Source organism: Pinus tabuliformis, chromosome 4_2 (assembly GCF_031772625.1).
Source record: "Pinus tabuliformis cultivar Carrire ecotype Pingquan chromosome 4_2, CPIR1, whole genome shotgun sequence".
Classification (NCBI taxonomy): domain Eukaryota; kingdom Viridiplantae; phylum Streptophyta; class Pinopsida; order Pinales; family Pinaceae; genus Pinus; species Pinus tabuliformis.
Window position 1 is genome coordinate 692469488 of NC_142304.1, and position 22464 is coordinate 692491951.

The 22464-nt window shown below is 36.5% G+C and overlaps 1 protein-coding gene across 2 annotated transcripts; it reads right to left on the minus strand.

The window, feature by feature from the left end:
• Positions 1-18070: 18070 nt before the first annotated feature.
• On the minus strand, positions 18071-19572 carry LOC149171369 (uncharacterized). 2 transcript variants are annotated; one of them, XM_089427467.1, is made up of 3 exons: positions 18523-19572; positions 18377-18464; positions 18071-18305 (listed from the first exon to the last, which is right to left on the minus strand). In XM_089427467.1, exon 1 carries the CDS (start codon positions 19526-19528, stop codon positions 18629-18631), a length of 900 nt encoding a protein of 299 aa, XP_089283593.1. In that variant the 5' UTR covers positions 19529-19572; the 3' UTR covers positions 18071-18305; positions 18377-18464; positions 18523-18628. The 2 variants fall into 2 exon arrangements, with proteins under 2 accessions (XP_089283593.1, XP_089283592.1); XM_089427466.1 differs by having other exon boundaries at positions 18071-18464.
• Positions 19573-22464: the final 2892 nt, after the last annotated feature.

The window sequence follows — 22464 nt, forward strand, 5'->3', positions numbered from 1 at the left end:
AAATGAATGTAACATTGCATTCATAGAGCTGAAGAGGTTACTAAATAGTGCACCGATCCTTCAAGTACCAGACGTGAGAAAAGACTTCACTGTCTACGCTGATGCTTTGGCACAAGGATTGGGTGTAGTATTGATGCAAGAAGGCGAGGTAATAGCTTATGCTTCTAGAAAATTGAAGAAGCATGAAGAGTTATATGCTACCCACGACTTAGAATTGGCAGTAGTAATATTATCCTTGAAGCTATGGAGACACTACCTCATTGGGAGAAGATTTGAGTTAAGAATGGATCATCAAAGCCTGAAGCATCTCTTCACTCAAAGGGATTTGAATGCCAGACAAAGGTGATGGAGCGAATTCATGAGTGAGTATGATTTTGAAATCTCATACATCAAGGGAAAGGAGAATGTAGTGGTAGATGCACTAAGTAGGAGGCCACAAACCTTCTCCCTAGTAGCCTTAAAGGTAAATTTAAGGGAGCAGATATTGGAGAAACTCTTTGAAGATAGTTGGTATCTAAAAGTCATCTCAACTATCCAGAATGGGAAACAGATAGAACCAAAGTTTGAAGGATATTTCCTTGAACCAGATGGGCAATTGAGATTCCAAGGGAGAATGTATGTACCTAAGGAAGGGGGTATAAGAGAAACCATCCTCAGAGAGTCTCATAAAGCACTCTATTGTGCACATCCTAAGGTAAAGAAGATGTATGCAGACACAAGGAAACTCTTCTTTTGGGCAGGCATGAAGCATGACATAGTCTAGTTTGTCACCAAATGTCTTGAATGTCAGCGAGTGAAGGCTGATCATCGCCATCCAGTAGGACTCCTACAACCTCATGACATCCCTACATATAAATGGGAAGTAATTTCCATGGATTTTGTGGTGGGTTTGCCACTCACTTCCCAGAGGCACAATGCCATATTGGTTATAGTTGATAAATTGACCAAAAGTGCCCATTTCATCCTAGTAAGGGACACTTACGATGTTACGGATGTGGCATGAGTGTTTGTCAATGAAGCTATCCAACTGCACGGATTGCCCACAAAGATCATTTCTGATAGAGACTCCTGATTTACATCTAGGTTTTGGACAAGTTTGCAGTCAGCACTAGGGACTTAGTTGAACCTGAGCACTGCATATCATCCAGAAACAGATGGGCAGACTGAAAGAGTAAATCAGGTTCTGGAGGACATGCTTAGGATGTATGTCATGGATAATCAGACTTAGTGGGAAAGGTACTTACCATTGGTAGAGTTTTCCTATAATAACAGTTATCACAGTTCAATCGGGATGCCTCCTTATCAAGTTCTATATGGAAGACCTTGCAGGACGCTGTTGAGTTGGGAAAAGTTGGAGGACCGAGTGATAGTTGGCCCAGAATTAGTTCAAGAAATGGAGGAACAGGTAAAGTAGGTTCAGCAAAGGTTAAAGGAAGCACAGGATAGACAGAAGAGTTATGCTGATTCACATAGGATTGATCGCAGTTATGAAGTAGGGGACCAAGTTTTTATTCGTATCTGGCCCAACAAAAGCACCATCCAGTTTGGGAAGGGGAAGAAATTGTCACCTCAGTTCGTAGGACCTTTTAGGATCAAAGAGAAGATTGGACCAATTACCTATCGTCTTGTACTGCCGCCCCATTTCCATAAAACTCATGATGTTTTTCATGTATCTGTTTTACAACATTATGTTTCTAATGAATCTCACAAACTGGATTGGAAGGACTTGCAGGTCTTGGACATGGGAACCGTAGAACCATTACGCATATTGGACCGTAGGGTTCGGCAGCTCGGACATCGCACGGTGGACCAAGTTAAGGTCCAGTGGGACAAGTATAGCCCAGGATCTACTACCTAGGAGGATGCAGAGACTATGCATCGTGACTACCTCTCACTTTTTGAGTATCTGTGATGCCTATTTTGACTTAGATAGCTACCTATGTTAAGATTCTATTTCCATGTTATTTATTTATGAACATTATGTAATATTGATGCATTTGGTTTGACACACAAGACTACTCATATGACTCAGTTGATAAATTTGATATTGATGATAGAAATGGTTGATATATGGACTACATGTATGACTCACTTAGTGATGGATTATCTGGCGCGTAGCTTATCATAATTATTTTGGTTCATATATAGCTCAAGTGGATATGATTTATTTAAATGAATGACTTAGTGAAAATTCCCAGATTGACACATGGATACTAGACTTAGTAATGTGATGATTATATGTCTTGTTGTTATATAAATGCATGAATGAGAGCTAACCCGCAGGGGAAAAAGAACTATATGATAGCCAAGAGGGAAGGACGAGACATCTCATGAGGAAGGTATAATGTACATTATTTTACTACATTTGGTATCTACTTGATATCCACTCTTATGACACGGGTAAAATGCAAATGACAGTTGGCAAGACGACCTGACTAGATTATTCGATGACAAGTCCAACCAGCTCTGTAGTGTGGTCCGTATTAGGGTATTGACCCTAGTTCTACAAGAGGGGTGGAGGCATTTCCCACCGTGTATCCTCCAAAACCTGGAATCGTGGGATGGCAGTGGTGGATGTGCTCCCCTAGACATGTGATAACGATTGCTAGTTGCCTGCTGGGGAAGTTAGGTTGATGTATTCGACGCTCCCACCATGTCGGTTTTATTAGTGGTTAGTATGGCCATTGCCATTGATAAAGCAGCAAAGGACGGATAGGGTGGGAATGGAAGTAGGCCAGGGTGGATAGGAGGATATAGATCAGTTGGAGACTCTTGATGGGAAGAAATGTCATTGTTGGACTTATCAGATTTTATTGCTATAACTCTCTCTGGTTACTATGCTTTCAAACTCCTTGCATCTTTTCATTCTAACTTCGGGACAAAGTTTTCTAAAGGAGGGGTGTATGTAATGCCCCACTTAAATCTTATCCTACAAATTTTGTTAATGTTCACATTATCTGAAAATATTGAGAAATATTGGTCTAATATAAAATTCATGATTTCCATTATTCAAATTCCCCACTTACCTTCTCAAATTGAATATTATGTAGGATATGGTCTCCTTCCATTATTTCAAAAATATATTTATTCATTTCACATTACCCAATGTACCCTCACATTTACTAAGGAGAAGACATGGTCCTCTCCATGTAATTACATCTCACATTCCCCAATGTACCCTCACATTTACTTGGGAGAAGACATAGTCCTCTCCATCTCATTATCAACATATATATTCATTTCACATTCCCCAATGTACCCTCACATTTACTAAGGAGAAGACATGGTCCTCTCCATGTAATTACATCTCACATTCCCCAATGTACCTTCACATTTAATTGGGAGAAGACATAGTCCTCTCCATTTCATTATCAATATAAATATTCATTTCACATTCCCCAATGTACCCTCACATTTACTAAGGAGAAGACATGGTCCTCTCCATGTAATTACATCTCACATTCACAAATGTATTCTCACATTTACTTGGGAGAAGACATAGTCCTCTCCGTTTAATTATCAATATATATAATCACCTCACATTCCCAAATGTACTTTTCAGATTTACTTGGGAGAAGACATGGTCCTTTCCCATTAAATTCTCAATTTTATATTCATGTCACATTTCCAAATGTACTCCCAGCTTACTTGGGAGAAGAGAAGTCAACTGTAAGGATGGATGAGAAGTTAATGACATTAATGAGAGGTGGTTGATATGGAGAAGGGAAGGAGGGTATAAAAGGGAAGGGGGAAGGGAGAAAATGGGATGTGGGGTCTTACTTATGATTGTGGGGTTGGTTGTGACTGTTTGAACTTGTTGTGTTTTTGGAGACCTTAGGAACCTGTGGAGGTTTCTTGGGTTGTTGAGAGGAGGGAAGTATTGTTATCTTGGTCTGGATCATTCATTTTAGATCCCACACACTACATCTGGTTGGACTTGGGTTCGGAGAGCTAGAGAACCTGTGGAGGTTTCCTGGGCTAAGGAGTATTTCCTAGTTAGCTGGGAGGTAAATCCAGTTGGGTCCGTCAAGAGGAGCGTTCAGCGGGAGCAACAGGACAAAAGTATCTCCATCAGCCACCGGTACAGGTATCCCTCCATATACTACTCTTGTAAAGTTTATTAGAATGAAATATTCACCTTAATTTATGCTGATTAAAATGTAAATGATAAAATTTTATTTGTTTAAAAGTCATGTAAGTAAGTTATTGCATTTTATCACATTTAATTTCAAAATAAATTAGATCTATTAGCATACCTAGGGAAGGTATCTTACAACAATGAAACAGATAATTTTGATTTAATCTTCTTTGGATTCACTATGAGAAATTCTACCCATATCAAGAAATCTAAAGAAATTCTACAATGAAACAGACAATTTTGATTTAATCTTCTTTGGATTCACCGTGAGAAGTTCCAAGTCCTAATTTTATAAACATCAAGAAATATGAAGAAATTATACCTGTGTATCCAGAGGCTGGTGTGCTTGTTTTCTTTTCCAAACAAAGCCACAGTTTGGTCCAGAATTCAGTGGGTCTCAAGATCCAAATTGAAACCCAGCCGGAGAATATCACCAGCAAGAGCGCCTAAAGGACTGAGCAAGTTATGGCATTTTTCATTGTTTCTTCTTTACGCGGCTACACCATGCCTGATCAAGTTCTCCGAAAATAAGAATTTACACAGATAATATAGCCCTCCTCAAATGAGATGATACATTCATAGATAATATAGGGGAGGGATTCCTAATGTTATGTAGGGACCAGTAATTGATACAGTATTGGTCCCACCAAACTACCATAAATTGAGACTTTTGAAACCAATATTTAAACAAAAATAAATAACATTAAGTATAAATAAGTATTAATTTATGTCCAAAATTTCCCCATACATTGATTGGGCCCACAACTGTCCATAAATAGTATTTTACTACTTAAGACTGCAAACCATATTAACCCAACTAGAAAACAGCTAAAACCATAAAGGCTTCCAAAATGGTCTATTCCAGAAGTATAAAGCAGCAGTCACTTCAACCCCCACTCATCAAAACTATAGCTTTGCATCCCAAATAAATATGCCTACCTGCACATAACAAAAGGGAATGTATGTCAGCCATAATTGTTGTGTTGTTCAACAACTAAACACCCTATGTTCAATAAATGACACCCAACCCAATAAAATTTAAACCCACTTTGTTAAATAAATGACACCCAGACCCAATTACTGCAATAAATGACACCCAACTCACTCTATTTCTCATTAAAACAGATCAAAGCACATGGATCAACAAATAACCAATTCCCAACCATTAGATCACATCAAATTAAATCCAGACCACACATTCAAAATGAAGCCATTGCAATCCATGTCCATCCATGTCCACCAATTAAATTCAAGTGCCAAAAACTATAAAAGAAGTTCAACCACTGTTGAAGTTGCATCTTATGCTTTCAAACTATTCAGCAAACTTGAAGACAACATCACAAAACAGTTGCTAGTATATCCAGGTTAGTTATATCAATTACAACACATTCTTCTTACAGTTCTATTTTCATTTATCAGAGTTCTTACAGTTTCAGTTCTTACAGATTCAATTTCACTTTCATGAAAATCAACACACAACCTACAATTCTATTTCACAATTCACCTTCTTACATATTCATTTTCACTTTCATGAAAATAAACACATAGTCTATAGTTCTATTTCACAATTCACCTATTTCTTTTTCTATGTTCAGACGTATAGACGTATTGATGTGCACAGCAAGATTTTATTGAAAAGCATAATCAAATGACTACTACTTAAGAAGAGCCGACATATAACCAGGAGGATCAGACGAAAACAGACTGTAAGGGAAATACTGTTAAGGAGCACCGAGATATAACCACAAGGATATGACAAAAATAGACAATAACGAAAAGATTGTTAAGGGGAACCGAGTTATAAGATGAAAACATACAGTAAGGAAAATATTGTTGTCCATTTAGATGAAAACATACAGTAAGGAAAATAGAGTACTTAGATTTCATAAATCAACATTAAAGACTTTGCAATAGGTCAATTTCTCCATGGAGAATTTATCTTTTCCTCTCTATACTCCTTTACTTCTCTTGGTTTGATGATCAACATATGCATGACCACATTTTATTAACTCCACCACCACAAGAGCGGAGTTTTGATCAGGCTACATATATGTATATATTGGGATCTTGTTGGTCTGGTCACAAGAAATCCCTTGATATCAAATCTTTAATGCCTTTTTCCAGTGATTTAATGTTGGGTTTGAACGTGCCTTCAAGTTGCTAGATACATTCACTCAATAATCGTTGATGATGCAAAGCCTTTCTACTTTTCATGATACGAACTATGGTGGCTTCAATGGCTGGTTTTCTATCTTTTTCCACCGTCCCTGTGACTTTTTTCTTCTCATTCACGAGGCTGGGAAGTGGAACCTTAATCCTGGCCATTTTATGTGTAAAAGCATAATTGAATTCAAAAGTATCATGTGGAGCTATTGTTTTGATGGGTGGCTGCTTCAAAAGAATTTTGTAATTTCTACATGCAAGTGAATGCAACAATCTCTCAACATCTTCATCTGGCAAATTCAACAGAAATTTAATGTCTTCGTAAGTCAATTTTTGGGAGTCATTGAACAACAATAGCGTAGCTGCTTGGTAGGTTGTTACTGTCATGTCTATACGCTTGTGGTCAAAATGGGAGATGATATCACACGTGCCCAGTGAATGTATTCATGTAAGCTTCTTATTTTTATGTTGGGTAGAATAGAAGTGCTCGAAAACCTCAACACAAGTTAGCATCTGAGATGGCAGATTAAGTTGGGAGCGTTGGTAGGTTGGCCACATTGCCATATTCAACACTGCAGGGGAGAAATCTATTGTAAGATGATTTTGTTGTTTCGAAATATCATGAAAGGTAGCTTGCATTTCTTGGTTAAGGACAAAATCATTAACCATGGCCTCCATCTTGAATGTAAGCTGTGAACCACACTGAACCTTGAGCTTTGACAACAAACTCCGTTCATGATTTTCAATTACCTTTTTATTATTGAACAACAATCTGCGAGAAAGTTTTTCCTTGCAAAATTCAGAAAATACATCTTTATTACCCACATACCTAACAAGCTTCACCACTTTTTCCAACTCACTATCAATATGATCATCGTCATCCCTTTTCAGTACAATATTACAAACTGTAGACAACAACTCTGCAACCCATAGTTACTGTTGTAGGTTATCTTAAAAGTTCCCCAACCCATACAATGTATATTTCTTGAACAAGTTCTATATATTCGTTTTCTCAGATATGGAAATTTTTTTGTGATTTATATAATTGAAGGCATTATTTGCTTAATCCAAGGATGTCAAAAACATTCTTATAGGACAAGATTTTACTTTAATCTTAATCTATCACCTGGAAACCAATGTTGTGTGTGTCATGCAAATTATGGGTGCTGACTATCGTTTTGTTCTTGTGCTACATGGATCAAGTTTGTCTAGATTTGGATATTTTCGCTTTTTGGTCACAGGCCTTCCTCTTTTCCTTGGCTTTTTGTCCCGATTATTCCTAGCTTTCTGCCCATCTTCTGAGGCAAAAGAAAGTTGTAATTTGCAATGAGAGTCTACAAAGGAATGTAATTCGATTTTTTGGAAGTCAAATCTATGAAATATTATAATTGAGAAGATTTCTTGGAAACATGATCCAACTTTTCCTTTATTTTGGTTACCCCATTATCGAGCATTTCTTTCTCTACATGATGAAAGCATGGATTCAAGGTTTTTTATGCACATAACTACTGATAACCAAAACATCACAAGTTGTGATCAATAGAGTAACTGAATGTGAAGGAACTTCTTTCCTTGGCCATAGCCATGGTTATAATGATGCTAGCATGTGCAATATCACTAGCAAATGATACGAGACAGAGTGAAACAAAATATATGTGCACATTTCTCTTGCTTATGCCTTAGCTAAAACACTGTGTAAATAGGTGAACAAAGGTCAATGGAGAGACTCAGAATGTAATAATCAAAATTGACTAAGCTAGAAACTGAAGATAATTTGGCTTTTGGTTGCCTATCCTCCAAATGACCTAGGACAATATTTTACTTTAATCTTGGTCTATCACCTGGAAACCAATGTTGTGTGTGTCATGCAAATTATGGGTGCTGACTATCGTTTTGTTTTTGTGCTACATGGATCAAGTTTGTCTAGCTTTGGATATTTTCGCTTTTTGGTCATAGGCCTTCCTCTTTTCCTTGGCTTTTTGTCCTGCTTATTCCTAGCTTTCTGCCCATCTTCTGAGGCAAAAGAAAGTTGTAATTTGCAATGAGAGACTACGAAGTAATGCAATTCAATTTTTTGGAAGTCAAATCTATGAAATATTATAGTTGAGAATATTTCTTGGAAACATGGTCCAACTTTTCCTTTATTTCATTTACCCCATTATCGAGCATTTCTTTCTCTACATGATGAAAGCATGGATTCAAGGCTTTTTATGCACATAACTACCGATAACCAAAACATCACAAGTTGTGATCAATAGAGTAACTGAATGTGAAGGAACTTCTTCCTTGGCCATAGCCATGGTTCTAATGATGCTAGCATGTGCAATATCACTAGCAAATGATACGAGACAGAGTGAAACAAAATATATGTGCACATTTCTCTTGCTTATGCCTTAGCTAAAACACTGTGTAAATAGGTGAACAAAAGTCAATGGAGAGACTCAGAATGTAATAATCAAAATCGACTAAGCTAGAAACTCAAGATAATTTGGATTTTGGTTGCCTATTTGGTTGTTACTAAAAATCTAATTTTTCTTCCATTTCCATCCAGTTACATCACTGCAATGGAAACGTAGGGATGTGGTCAAAGGACAGGTTTGGAGAAAGGGATGCTGAGGCATGAACTCTATTTGTAATCTTCGACTTCTGTAATAATACATATTCCAATGTTAGCCAATCACTTATAGAAAACAAAAAAACAACAAACAACAAACAACAAAACAATATTTTAAGTAGTCAAACTGAACAAGAGCTTTGTTGGGAAATGCATAACAAAACCAATCAATACAGTCATGGTATTTCAAGTGTAAAGACAAGTTATCAAAACAATAATCACTGATAATTTTGAAGACATATAACAAAATGATTATGTATATTTGATTTTTCAAGGATACTAACATACATGTTGATAATTTCCTGTAATAAAGCAGAAGTATTTTTGCCTTGTATGAAAGCATAATTTACAAATATTCTAATGTCTAAATGCATGCAATAATTTTACAGGTTGTTGCATCTATGGCAAAAGGAAGTTATGCTGCTCGTACAAGGAGAAGTGGCAGGAGAGTGACAAGGGGTGCGCAACTGCGATGCACATCGTCTGATGAGGACAGGACCGCTGATGTCAATGTCAACAATGCCCCAAGGAACATTGTTGAGGATGACCATGTGACGGCAGCTGATGTTAACACACCATCAGCCACAGAACCACCGTCAACAACAGTCCAAGGGGAAAGTTCAACTAAAAAGATCAGTGCTATAAGAGGATGGACAAAAGAACAAATGTTAGTTGCAATTGACGACATAGAGTTTAATGGATACTCAGTTCGGGCATCTGCAAAAAAACATGGTATTCCTCCCTCATCAATACATTATTGGATAAATGGACTGACTCATACAAAACGTAGAGGGCCTCTTACAGTTATGACTGAGGAGGAGGAGGCCGAGGTGGTTGAGTGGTGTAAAGAGATGGCCCAATTGGGACATGGGCTAGAGTTGATACAACTCAAATCCACAGTTGCTCAAATCTGTCAAGGGAGGCCAAACCCATTCAAAGATGGGTTTCCTGGTAAATCATGGTGGTTTGGGTTTAAAAAAAGGCATCCAGAACTTGTATTGCGTACTGCTGAGGGCCTTGACAGAGACAGAGCATTAAATTTGTGCCCTGCAGTTGTGCAAAAGTTCTATGACACACTTTCTAGTGCTTACGATAAACATTCTTATGGAGCAGACCATATATGGAACTGTGATGAAACAGGTTTACAGGCAGGGAGGAATTGTGGCATGCGGGTAATTGCCAAGAGAGGGAGCCGAAATGTGCCAAAGATTTTGCCTAAGAGTAGGGAGTGGATAACTATTTTATGTTGTGTCAATGCAATTAGTACTTCAATCCCAAGATTTTATCTATTCAAAGGTAAAAATCAACTGAAAAACTATATACAGAACTGTGAACCAGGTGCATGCATGGTTGCACATCCCCATGCATGGATGACTAAAGAACTATTTTTAAGTTGGATTTTTCACTTTGCTGCATCGGTACCAGGTGGCGTCTCACCTAATAACAGACATCTATTGATATTAGATGGCCATGGGAGCCACATGGTTGTACAAGCAATTGTGGAAGAAAATAATTTAGGCATCGACCTGTTGACATTGCCCACTCACACCACTCATAGACTGCAACCGCTTGATGTTAGTGTGTTTGGCCCTTTCAAGAACTATTTCACGTTGGAGCGCGCTACATGGATGGCAAAGAATCCAGGGGTTGAGGTGAAAAGGTTCGAGCTAGCAGAGCTTGCAAGTAAAGCTTTTAAAAGGGCTTTGACACCATCAAATATCAAGGCTGGCTTTAGGAGGACAGGAATCTGGCCACTAAACTATGATGCTCTTATGCATGATAATGGTTGTAGCCAAGCGTTTCATGTGGATGGTCAAGAAGAAGGGAATGCCCAAATAGGTGTTGAAGTGCAAGAAGTAGATGACCAAGATGATGTTGTTGCAGCTGGTAATATGATTTCACTCTCTCAAGGACACTTATATGTTGAAGATGATTAAACTGTATGTGAAACACAATATAACCATGAACAAATTTGCAGTAACATGGAGATCGTTCCACCAACTCAAGAACATGAAACTCCTGTTGCTGATATTGTTAATGACATTGTTGAACATGCAGTTGACAATGACCAATTGACATTGACAAGCCAATTAAACCCCCTTCATGGCTAGCAGAAGCAATGATTAATATGAATGCACATAGTGTCTCAACAACCAATGAAGAAAGCATGAACATGCCCTCACAACCAGCAGAATTTAACAATGAAATTGTTCATTTTTTGTGGACAATAGATCAATGGAAGAAGATGAAGCACATAATGAGGCATCAAATGAAGATAATGATATAGTTCAATCAGTTCCATCAGATACTGAAAGGGAAGTACCAAGCAATAACATGCAGGTGGGAGGGGTGGAGAAGACCCTTGGTCGGTTCCTAAAGCTACCAGTAGAGAGAGTATCAGTGAAAAAAAAGCAAGGTGCACCGGGTAGTCTTCGTCTGGGCCGAAGCTCACAGTTACTCACCTCAGAGGACTATATAAACCTGTTAGTTGAGTCTGAAAAAAAGAAATTTGAAATGCAAGAATTAAAACAGAAAAAGAAGGATCTAGTCAAGGAGAAGAAGGCAGCAAGGATTGTTGCAGCGCAACGTCGAGCAGATGAAAGGATTGAAAGAGATAAAGTAAGGCAAGTTAAGGACCAACAAAAACAAATGGCAAGACAGGAAAAGGAAAAAAGAAAGGCACAACAAATGCTTGAAAAGGAACAAGGGATGATCAATATGGTTGACAATGATATAAGAATAGCTAATGAAACCAGGATTATTTCAAACTCATTGGACTCCATTGCAGATAATACACCATTATTCCAAGATCTCATAAACATTCAAGTGCCTCACTATCAAACTGAGGGTTTACCCACTTGCCTTATTCCTACCAGAGTTGGTGTCAATTCTATGTATGCTCATTACACACCTCCACTTAATGCAGGGGTTAGTAGTGCAAATGTGAGGTATGGGTACTCAATACCTCCATGGTTGGAAGCTACAAATTGGAGTCAATCATATGGCAGCAATCAACCATTTCCTAATCAACCCTTGACAAGTAGGCCAACCTACCTGGCTCAAGAAGGTAACTTGGGGAGTTTTGGCACTCAAGATTCTCAGGGCCATAAAGAATAGGGGTGTCATATGTTTTTGGTTGTAACCACATTATGATGTGGATTTTGGATGGATTGTATCTTTTTCTTGTCACAGAAACATTTTGGCTTACAACCTAGGTTGTTTTATTTCATAATGTGTGATACATTGTAGCCAAAATCCATTTTAGAAGGAACATCTATAGTCTATTATAATGTAGAAATCTTACAAGATTCTCAGGGTCCTAAAGAATAGGGGTGTCATATGTTTTTGGTTGTAACCACATTATGATGTGGATTTTGGATGAATTGTGTCTTTTTCTTGTCACAAAAACATTCTGGCTTACAACCTAGGTTGTTTTATTTCTTTGAAACGCTAACAACATTATGGTTCTATGCATTCACTACATTGAAAAGCCAACAACAGCTTGGTTGGTTGTAAAGCAATTTTATTTGCAAGCTAAGCACAAATGTTTATAAAAAATTGATTATTAACATTGAAAGACTATTTATTACAGTGGAAGAAATGCTAGTACCTAGAAAGACAAAAAGAGAAACCAATGAAGTCTGCCACCCAATGGATGCAAACATAATAGTTAGACCTGAAACCAATGGCTCAAAAAATACACCAACCTCTGAAATATTTAAGAGAGATGATATCAGTCCACAAAAGATGCTACAATGATAACTTAGATACTTATTCCCCTTTTGAAATTGTTATGTCAATTCATATTATGTCTTGGGGCTTCTTTTTCCACTGCAAAGATGAACAATATTTCACAAAATAAATCACTTAATACTTCACCATTAGCTTCAAAATGATGCTCCCAAGACTGATAAGTGATTTCTTATGGATATTAAACCTTAGCAAATTGATTTCTTCCTACTGAAACAAGTACACCAGATCTCGAAAAACATATTTTAGATATCAGAAAACATATACCAAACCTTAGAAAAACACTTGGAAAGTCACCAACAAAAAAACATATGACTTTATTAACCTCTTATGGTCAATGTGCAATGGGGTTAGGCTTATTATTATTGTCTTATGGTATTTATTAAGTCATAGTAGCAATATGCTTCAGATCTAATTATTCATTGCAGTCAACAAGGATGATAGAAAGCAGGCCACTGTAAGCAATTTTTCAACTTTGAAAGAATAACCTAGATCTAAGTAAGCTTACCTACGAGCACATACTTCTGTAAAATATCTTAACTCTCAAACACATCCATCTTCTATTGAATACAGAAAGAAGTTAATACACAGCAATAGCTCAAAACCAAAACTCACTAACCAACACAGTGGCGCACCCTACATATCCTTTCTTAGATAACAGAATAAGGTAAAATAATGTCTCTAAACACGTGCAATAAGAACTTGGTTTCACTGTGTCAAACCCTAACCCTACTCAGAACACCTAGTACACCCTAGCTCCATGGATAACTATACATCAAGAAAATCTGCTGGTGCCTCCTATAGAACTAAGATCTCATCCAAAAATAGACAACTCCCATAAAAGCACCTTAGAAAGCCCAAGGATGTACACTATTTGAAAAACGGACCATGCATGCACCCTAAAAACTGAACTAAACTTAAAGCCAAACTAAACAGTAACAAAAGACAAACCGGAATTGCTAAACCTGAACAACCTGTAGAATGGAATTAACTAAACGTGGAAACACATGAAAGATACTAAGATTAGCATATGCATGTTAACACAAGTATGCACCCTCTACACTCCTACATAATTGCACCTCCCTTACACTGCAAATTAGTAATGTGCCATCTCTATGCAAGGATTGTTGCACAAAACCCAAGACACACATTTAAAGCATCTCATTGCTATATGAATCTGCAACATTGCTATGCCATCCAGACAAGAATATTGTCTACGCAACAAATAAGAACTTTTAAGAAGGCAACCAATTGCCCTTATCTCACAATGTTCAACCCAAAAAGAACAGTAAGGAAATGGTTAAGAAACCAGTGCACTTTCCAACAATAAATTTCTTCATTATGCTCAGTCCATTGTTGTGAGATGGCTATCAATCAATACGAACAGTCACAATACATGAAGAAATGGAAAAAACAAGTAAATATTTTTGTCTGCAGTGTTTGTGAACTTAGTCAGAGTGTCAGAGTTGGCAATGTACTCAGCACTGCAGGTAAAAATAGAATTATTTGGAAACAATTAACATCTTCTATCTTTAACAAAAGGGAAGATTCAATAAACCAGCTCAAGGATATTAATTTTCAGACCACTGTAAGCAGTTTTTCAACTTTGAAAGAATAACCTAGATCTAAGTAAGCTTACCTACAAGCACATACTTCTGTAAAATATCTTAACTCTCAAACACATCCATCTTCTATTGAATACAGAAAGAAGTTAATACACAGCAATAGCTCAAAACCAAAACTCACTAACCAACACAGTGGCGCACCCTACATTTCCTTTCTCAGATAATAGAATAAGGTAAAATAATGTCTCTAAACACGTGCAATAAGAACTTGGTTTCACTGTGTCAAACCCTAACCCTACTCAGAACACCTAGTACACCCTAGCTCCATGGATAACTACAGATCAGGAAAATCTGTTGGTGCCTCCTATAGAACTAAGCTCTCACCTAGAAATAGACAACTCCCATAAAAGCACCTTGGACAGCCTAAGGATGTATGCTATTTGAAAAACGGACCATGCATGCACCCTTAAAACTGAATTAAACTTAAAGCCAAACTAAACAGTAACAAAAGACAAACCAGAATTTCTAAATCTGAACAACCTGCAGAATGGAACTAACTGAAGGTGGAAACACACGAAAGACACTAAGATTAGCATATGCATGTTCACACAAGTATGCACCCTCTACACTCCTACGTAATTGCACCTCCCTTACACTGCAGATTAGTAATGTGCCATCTCTATGCAAGGATTGTTGCACAAAACCCAAGACACACATTTAAAGCATCTCATTGCTATATGAATCTGCAGCATTGCTATGCCATCCAGACAAGAATATTGTCTACGCAACAAATAAGAACTTTTAAGAAGGCAGCCAATTGCCCTTATCTAACAATGTTCAACCCAAAAAGAACAGTAAGGAAATGGTTAAGAAACCAGTACACTTTAACCCTGCAAACAAAACCCTAAAACCCTAACCTGCAAAACCCTAAACCCTCAAAACAAAACCCCTAACCTACAAAACCCAAAACCTGTCTGCAAATTTAACAAAAATTCCAATAAACAAGGTGAGGTGTTGAAAAACACAAGGTGAGGTGTTGAAAAACACAAGGTGAGGTGTTGAAAAACACATCAGAAATGGCTGGTAGGATTAAAATCCTACCGGATAGAAGCCATGTCCAAGTCCAGAGCTCACCACACCTTCGCCAGACCTTCTCCAGAGCTCGCCACACCTGCAACAAGTGGGAAATTAGCAAATGGAGAAAAAAAAACCAAACAAAAACCACAAAAACCTGCAATTACCTGTAAATGCAACCTTCGACCTCGAACTGGCTGAAATTGGTACTGGCTCCTCCCCAAACAACAAATAGCGCGAATTAAACAACCACCAAGGAAACCCTAAACCACCGGCGGTCCAGACTGAACAACAATTGCAGGCGGAAAACCACAAGAACAACAGAAACCCTGTTCCAACCATGGATGTGTGCAAGCAAACAATGGCGGACATTAGCTCAACCATGGTAGATGAAGCGCGCAGGTAATGGAGCTGTCCCGTGCCATCGTCGGCGGAGGGCTTCGCCCAAACACCGGACCCGAACAAAAAACCCACAAGCGAACCACACATCGCAGCAAATAGGCGGAAACGACCGGGCGGAAGGTCGGCAAATGATGTTTTATGGCCTGACACGCTGCACAACACGTGATAGTCCACGTTGGACACGTGTCGTACAAGGTCATGTGGTGTTCACGTGCTTGTAGGCGAGGTGGAGGGGAGGGCGCACAGGTAATGGCGCCCCTCCCCTAGGCAGAATATCTATGACACTGTTACAAAAGAAGAGCTTCAATTTCTTCTCTTGCAGACCTGCAATCCCAGAGTGTGAAATATGTAGTACACATACTAACCAACCGAATATCGTATTTGAGAAATCATTGCGGTATGCACTTTTCCATATTTGTCCATTCTGAATTGTTGAACCTGCGATGCAGAAATCCATGATTTTGAAATCAATGGAAGCCAAAGTGCACTACACATAATTCACCCAAAATAGGCAGAATAGGGACCAAACTATACTAGATTTTTATGGATTCAAAAGGATTGTTTTACCAGTATATGAATACCCCACATCCCACTAAGCCCAAGCGGTACAGCATCAACATCTTTATTCTCCACCGCAGAAGAAACCTTTAAAAAGCCTGGCACCGATTTGCTTGTATACCTGTATGGATTCGGATTTCTTTCTTGTCTCTGTGTATTGCAACATATATTTTGCGCAGGAAAAGAATATCGTTATGTTACTAATTGAAAGTAGTTTACCTCATTTTTTATTATGTATTTCTTTTTAATTTAATTACGCCGTAAGGCGTTCCCCTCTGAAATCAACTCTCCCAATTGTCACCGTGTACTTTTCTGAACCATTCGATTAGATGTTAGACGATTGAAAAGTTCTCAGTCGTTGGATGAATAGTTAAGATAAGAAAAAACCTAATAATTAGTTTAGGTTAATAGTTAATTAGTTTAGGTTAGTTTTTTAGGTTAATAGTTAGTTAGTTTAGGTTAGTTTTTTATGTTCTTTTCCACAGTTTTTTTCCTGCTACACAGAATTGCCTCAAATGTTTTTCCTGCTGCACAGAATTGTAGCAAATGTTGCTGAGCAGGCCGCGTCTTTGAGCATCCCACTCTAGGAGCTTGATGATAACCCCAACATTGATCTCGCCATCGATGGCGGCGCTGACGAAGTCGTCCCGGAGCTCAATCTCGCCCAGGGCCGCGGTGGCGACCTATCTTTCTTCTGGTTTGACAGAGACCTCTACAAATAAGTATAATATTTACTGAATTAATTAGTTGCTAAACAGTAGTGTTGAACAATTTATGTAGAACTTAATTTAATAGAAGTTCTGTTTATGCAAAATATAATGAGAAGTCTGTTCATGCTAAAGGAATGTGTTAAACCCTCTTATATTGGTATAACAAAATTCTGTAGATAAGTATGGATATATATTACTGGATTAAATTGCTTAGCAGATAGTTGTTACCTTTGGGTAATTACAGCGCATGTAAATAATTCTGTTTATGAAAAGTAATGTGTAATTCCTTGATGAATATTGCTTACACAATTATAATATTGTACAAATGTGTCTTAAATGTAAACTGAAATGGAAAACGTAGAGGGAATTTACATTAAACCTGTTGTAGTAGCAGTGCAACTGGAAGGCAGTTCTGGACCGTTCCAGGCCTGTCTAAATAGTTGTTTAAGAACCCATCTAACAAGCCGTTGTAAAAAAATTGCTACCCTTATCGAGGGTAAGGGTCCATGGCAACCCACAGGTTGTTCAATTAACTGTTCATTCTGGAAACTTTAAACCTATAAGAGGGTACTGTTAACAGGTAGCGAAAGACTTCCAAACCCTGGGAAATCTGCAGACCAAAGAGCCAAGGTCTGTTGTTGGGTTGGAGACTAAGGTACAATCAGAGTGAAGGAAAACGTTTTTAGAGACAGGCCAGTTAAAAACTTAAATTGTTCTGGACTTTACTAGACATAATTCCTTTAACATAAGGGATTAAAATTTAAAAAAAAAATAGAGAAGAATGAGGACTGAAACCTCTGTTACCTAGCCACCGATCTGAAAATGAAAATATTATGCAGTGAAACAACTAATCATATAGGCCGACTTCAGGCTGAAGTATGTATTGCGAATACACTATAGAAATGAAAACATAGATAATATGATGAAAACGAGTTAATTAACGTGCTGGTAAAGAGGGGTGAAATCTGCCTTTGCAGTGGAGATTAACTGAGATCTAAATGTTCAGAACAGAAAAATACATTCATGCACAGTTCATAATTAAATTACACTGGATTCAGATTAAAATTTAGAAATACAATTAAATGGCAACGCAAGAAGCTGTGGCCTCGACGGCTAAATCATAACAAGTAGTCTATTACATATTCTGCTGTAAAAACCGAACTCAAACAGAACCCCTGCAAGGGTTTCAAAATAATACCCAAAACTGTAAGTTTTTCCTAACCAACATACAGAGGTTATATCTAGCCTCAGAATGCCAACCTGTGGTTGAAGATGGCAGAGGCACTGTGTCCCTTTCGAACCACCCATTTGGAGAGTGAGTTGTCGAAGTCCTGCAGGAAAGAGAAAATTGAATTAGGGTTTCCAAACTCTTTAAGAGGAAAAGCTAAACCTGGGTACATACCTCTGTCTACAGAGGAATGCAGAGTATCCCTCGTGAATCTGAACCCTCATGAACGAGGTCTCAACCCAGTCGATCGAGGTGGCGGAACCTGTCACCTCCAGACGGCGAACACCGTGTGTCAACCCAGTCGATCGAGGTGGCAGAACCTGTCACCTCCAGACGGCGAACACCGTGTGTCATGGATAGACCCGCATTTCTGATGGATACGCTAGCAATTGGGTTCCTCCTATCCTCGTTTGATGGTTTAAGTTGCTAACTGGCATCCGTCATAGACCTTGCATGCTGAACCCGACTACCATCAATACTGCTAGAACGGTTGGACACGCTAGCAATTGGACTCTCCCTATCCTCATTTGCTGGTTTAAGTTGCTCTCTGATATCCGTGATAGACCTGGCTTGCTGAACCAGTCTACCATCATTAACATGAAACTGTTTCCCTCGCTTAGAATTTCGTTTCTCTGACACATCACTACCATCCTTCTTCTCCTCTTTCAAAACATTTTTTCTAGTAGTTTTCTTCTGCGAATTCTCAATTGCTTCCATATCATCCTTCTGCTCAATGCCGTCCTTCTGCTCCTCTTTCAAAACATTCATTCTAGTAGTTTTCTTCTGCGAACTCCCAATAGCGCCCATGCCATCCTTCTGCTCTTCTCTCAAAACCTTCCTTCTACTACTCTTCTTCTGTGAACTATCAATTCCACTCTCTTGTATACAATAAGTACCAACCTGCTGCAAACATTTGATGTCACCTTGCCTGGTATGCTCTAAACTTCTAATGTCTAAATCATCACGCTTGCTCTGCCCAATACCGCTATTGGGTATGGTTGAAAATTCACCAGGAACGAGTATTTGAATCTTGACCTTATCCCGCTCCAGCGAAACCCATTCATCTTCGCCATCATCATAAACAACAAGATGTAGTTTATTTGTCGGATCATAGCGTTTAAGCAAACCAGTATACCAAGCCTCGTCCATACTCCAATACACCTGAATTCTTCTGTTAATTAACCGAAAAAAATCAGCCTCCCCAACAGATACTTCCTGGAAAGAAACCTCCGGGCTATGGCTCCCAATTTGTTGTCTCCTTTGACGCAATTTTTTCTCCGGAATTGTCCGTTTTTCGCCGGAATCATCCAGTGTCGGTTTAGGCATCCTTCGTCTCTTGGTCGAAGCTCCTCTAGGAAAGGACTTTCCACTCTGCGATTATTTAAAATAATTTATTATAATATTAATTATTTATTTATAAGAAATAGTTTTTAACTATAAAAATTAGTTAATACAACTATTTATTAAATAATTGATTTAAAGTAAATATAAAAATTAATTTAATAATCAAATCAATTTGTTTTATTTTTATGTCATAAATGTAATTTAAATGCAAAGTTTTTTCAGTCAAATTCAAGTATTATATATATTTTTTGTTTGTTAGTTTATGAGAGTCTTGAGATGATTGTGTTACTAATCATTAAAATCACTTCGTAATTACTAAAGTCTTTCGTATGGTTATATTTTTCTCATAAAATTTCTACTTGGTCATTTTTACACTAGAGCGTGCCATAACAAAACACCTTGTCTCTGTCTATTCTAAACTCGTAATCACCAAAGCCTTTGGTATGGTTAGATTTTTCTCATAAAATTTCCCCTGGGTCATTTTTACACTATAGAGTACCATAACAAAACACCTTGTCTCTCTATATTCTAAACCCGTGAGCATTTTGATTATTTTATATAATTATAGAGAACAAATATTAGACTATCAAATATCAAAATTCATAATAAATAAGATGTTTATTTTGAAATAAAACTTTCAAAATTTTAATTTAATTATCAATAACTATTACCATATAGATAGTAGCGATTTATACAAAATTATATGTTAAAAAACTTTTTTCACTAACTACATATTTGTCACCGCATTAATTTTCTTTCGATTCATTAACTTTTTTAAAATTAAATTAACCCTAAATCTATCTATCACTTAAAAATAATAAAAATAAACCATTAAACATCTATAAAAATTGTCGATCACTTAAAAAATTAATAATAAAAATATACCAGTAAACATCTACTAAAACATAATAATAAAAATATACCCAACATTTACTAAAATGAATCTAGAAATGTATGCATAGAGTAAAATAATCTTGACGAACCCTCATAACCGTGTTCAAAGTCATTTAAAATAATAATAATAAAAACATACAATTAAACATCTAGAAAGGTGAATCTATTAATGTATGGATAGGTGAATTATAAATGTGTGCATAGGGTAGGGTAGACGCACCCTCACGACCTTGAACGACCTTGTTCCAGGTTTTAGAACTTCACCTGAGAGCATAAAATGCCAAAACTTAAGTCAACATAAAATTTTAATGGATAGTTTCAAAAACATGTTATTAAGTTTTTAATTAAGATCTAATTTTTAATTGAGGTTTTAAAAGTTTATAGATTTTTTTTACATAGAAGTTAATAATTTGTTTTTGAAGTGAAATTTTTTCTTTCTATTAATGAGAAATTGTATTTTTAATTGAGGTTTTAAAAGTTTTTAGAGTTTTTTTTACTAAGTTGCAATTTTTCGAGGTTGTTTTAGAAGTGAAATGAGTAAAAATGTAAAAATGGGCTACACTTTTGAGATAAATGTAGCGATGAAATTTCAAGTTTTTCTCTTTTATCGAATTGAAACCCTCAAAATTTATATAAGCACTATAAATTTTGATTTGGAGTAAAGAAAAATTATGGAGAATTATGTTGTTGTCCTAGTAAATTTTTTTTGCAAAAATATTTTCCTTTAAATGAAATGCCTATCTTTGCAAATTTTTATACATCTTGAGAGGTATGCATGTGTTCAGCATAACTTAGTCTCACACACACACACACATATGAGCATGATTTACAAGTCAAGTTTCGGAAAGGTGTTTTTCAACTATTTAAATAAATTGAAAAACCAAAAGTACCCTTTTGAAGAGGACTTTTAAACGAAGATAATGGTATTTTTTGAAGTTTTTTTTCGTTATGAATATTTTATGGTATTGATGTTTTACTCAACCTCTTTAAAATTGTTAAAAAAAAAAAAACCAAACATTGTATTTAAAAAAATATCATATGAATTTGAAAATGTCAAACTCATATCCCATTGGAAATCCAACTTGATAAACTCACCCACCTAAGGACAAATTTTGCCCTAAGTCTGCTAAGTACTAAATGGTGTTGCAGAGAACTCTGTGTTGCTGAGAAATCTGCAGAAGAAGAGCTAAGACTCTGTTTTTTAGGCACTCCATACTTAAAACACTTGATCCAACATTTGAAATTCAAAGACTCTGTTTTTTAGGCACTCCATACTTAAAACACTTGATCCAACATTTGAAATTCAAAGACTCTGTTTTTTAGGCACTCCATACTTAAAACACTTGATCCAACATTTGAAGTTCAAATTTCAAATGTGTTTCAGAAACCCTTAGCTCGATTCAGTGATCATAATTATCTAAAAAGAAATATGAACCCTCTCAATACTTTTCTTTAAGCGAATTATAAAATTTATTTGTTCCACCAATATTTTTTTATAAATAGTCAAATATATTCTAAACTCTAATTTTCTAAATCTTATTTTATTTTACCAAAAAAATAATTACAATAACATATAGATAACTTTATATAAAATATTTTAAATTATAAATTATTTATTGTTTTGATTTTAAAAACAACATATTTTTGTAATTATTCATTATATAATTTTTTGATGTAGAAATAAAAATAAATCAAATTATAATAAATAAATAAATAAAACAACAAACTAAATTAAATTAAATTTTATAATATTATTATTTTAAAAATAATTTTAGGATACAAATTTATATATATATTACCCTTGTGTAGAGTGAAGACAAAATTGAGTGCAATCACATTTTACAGGTTAAGAGAGATTTATAACAACAGATGTCATTGCATCCATTACCAACTATATTAATTGTAACTTACAACTATTACAACTTGGTTAATTATTATTGCACTCATTTTTTTTTGAACAAGTGGATGTTACTGCATATATATATATATATATATATATATATATATAGATATATATAGATATA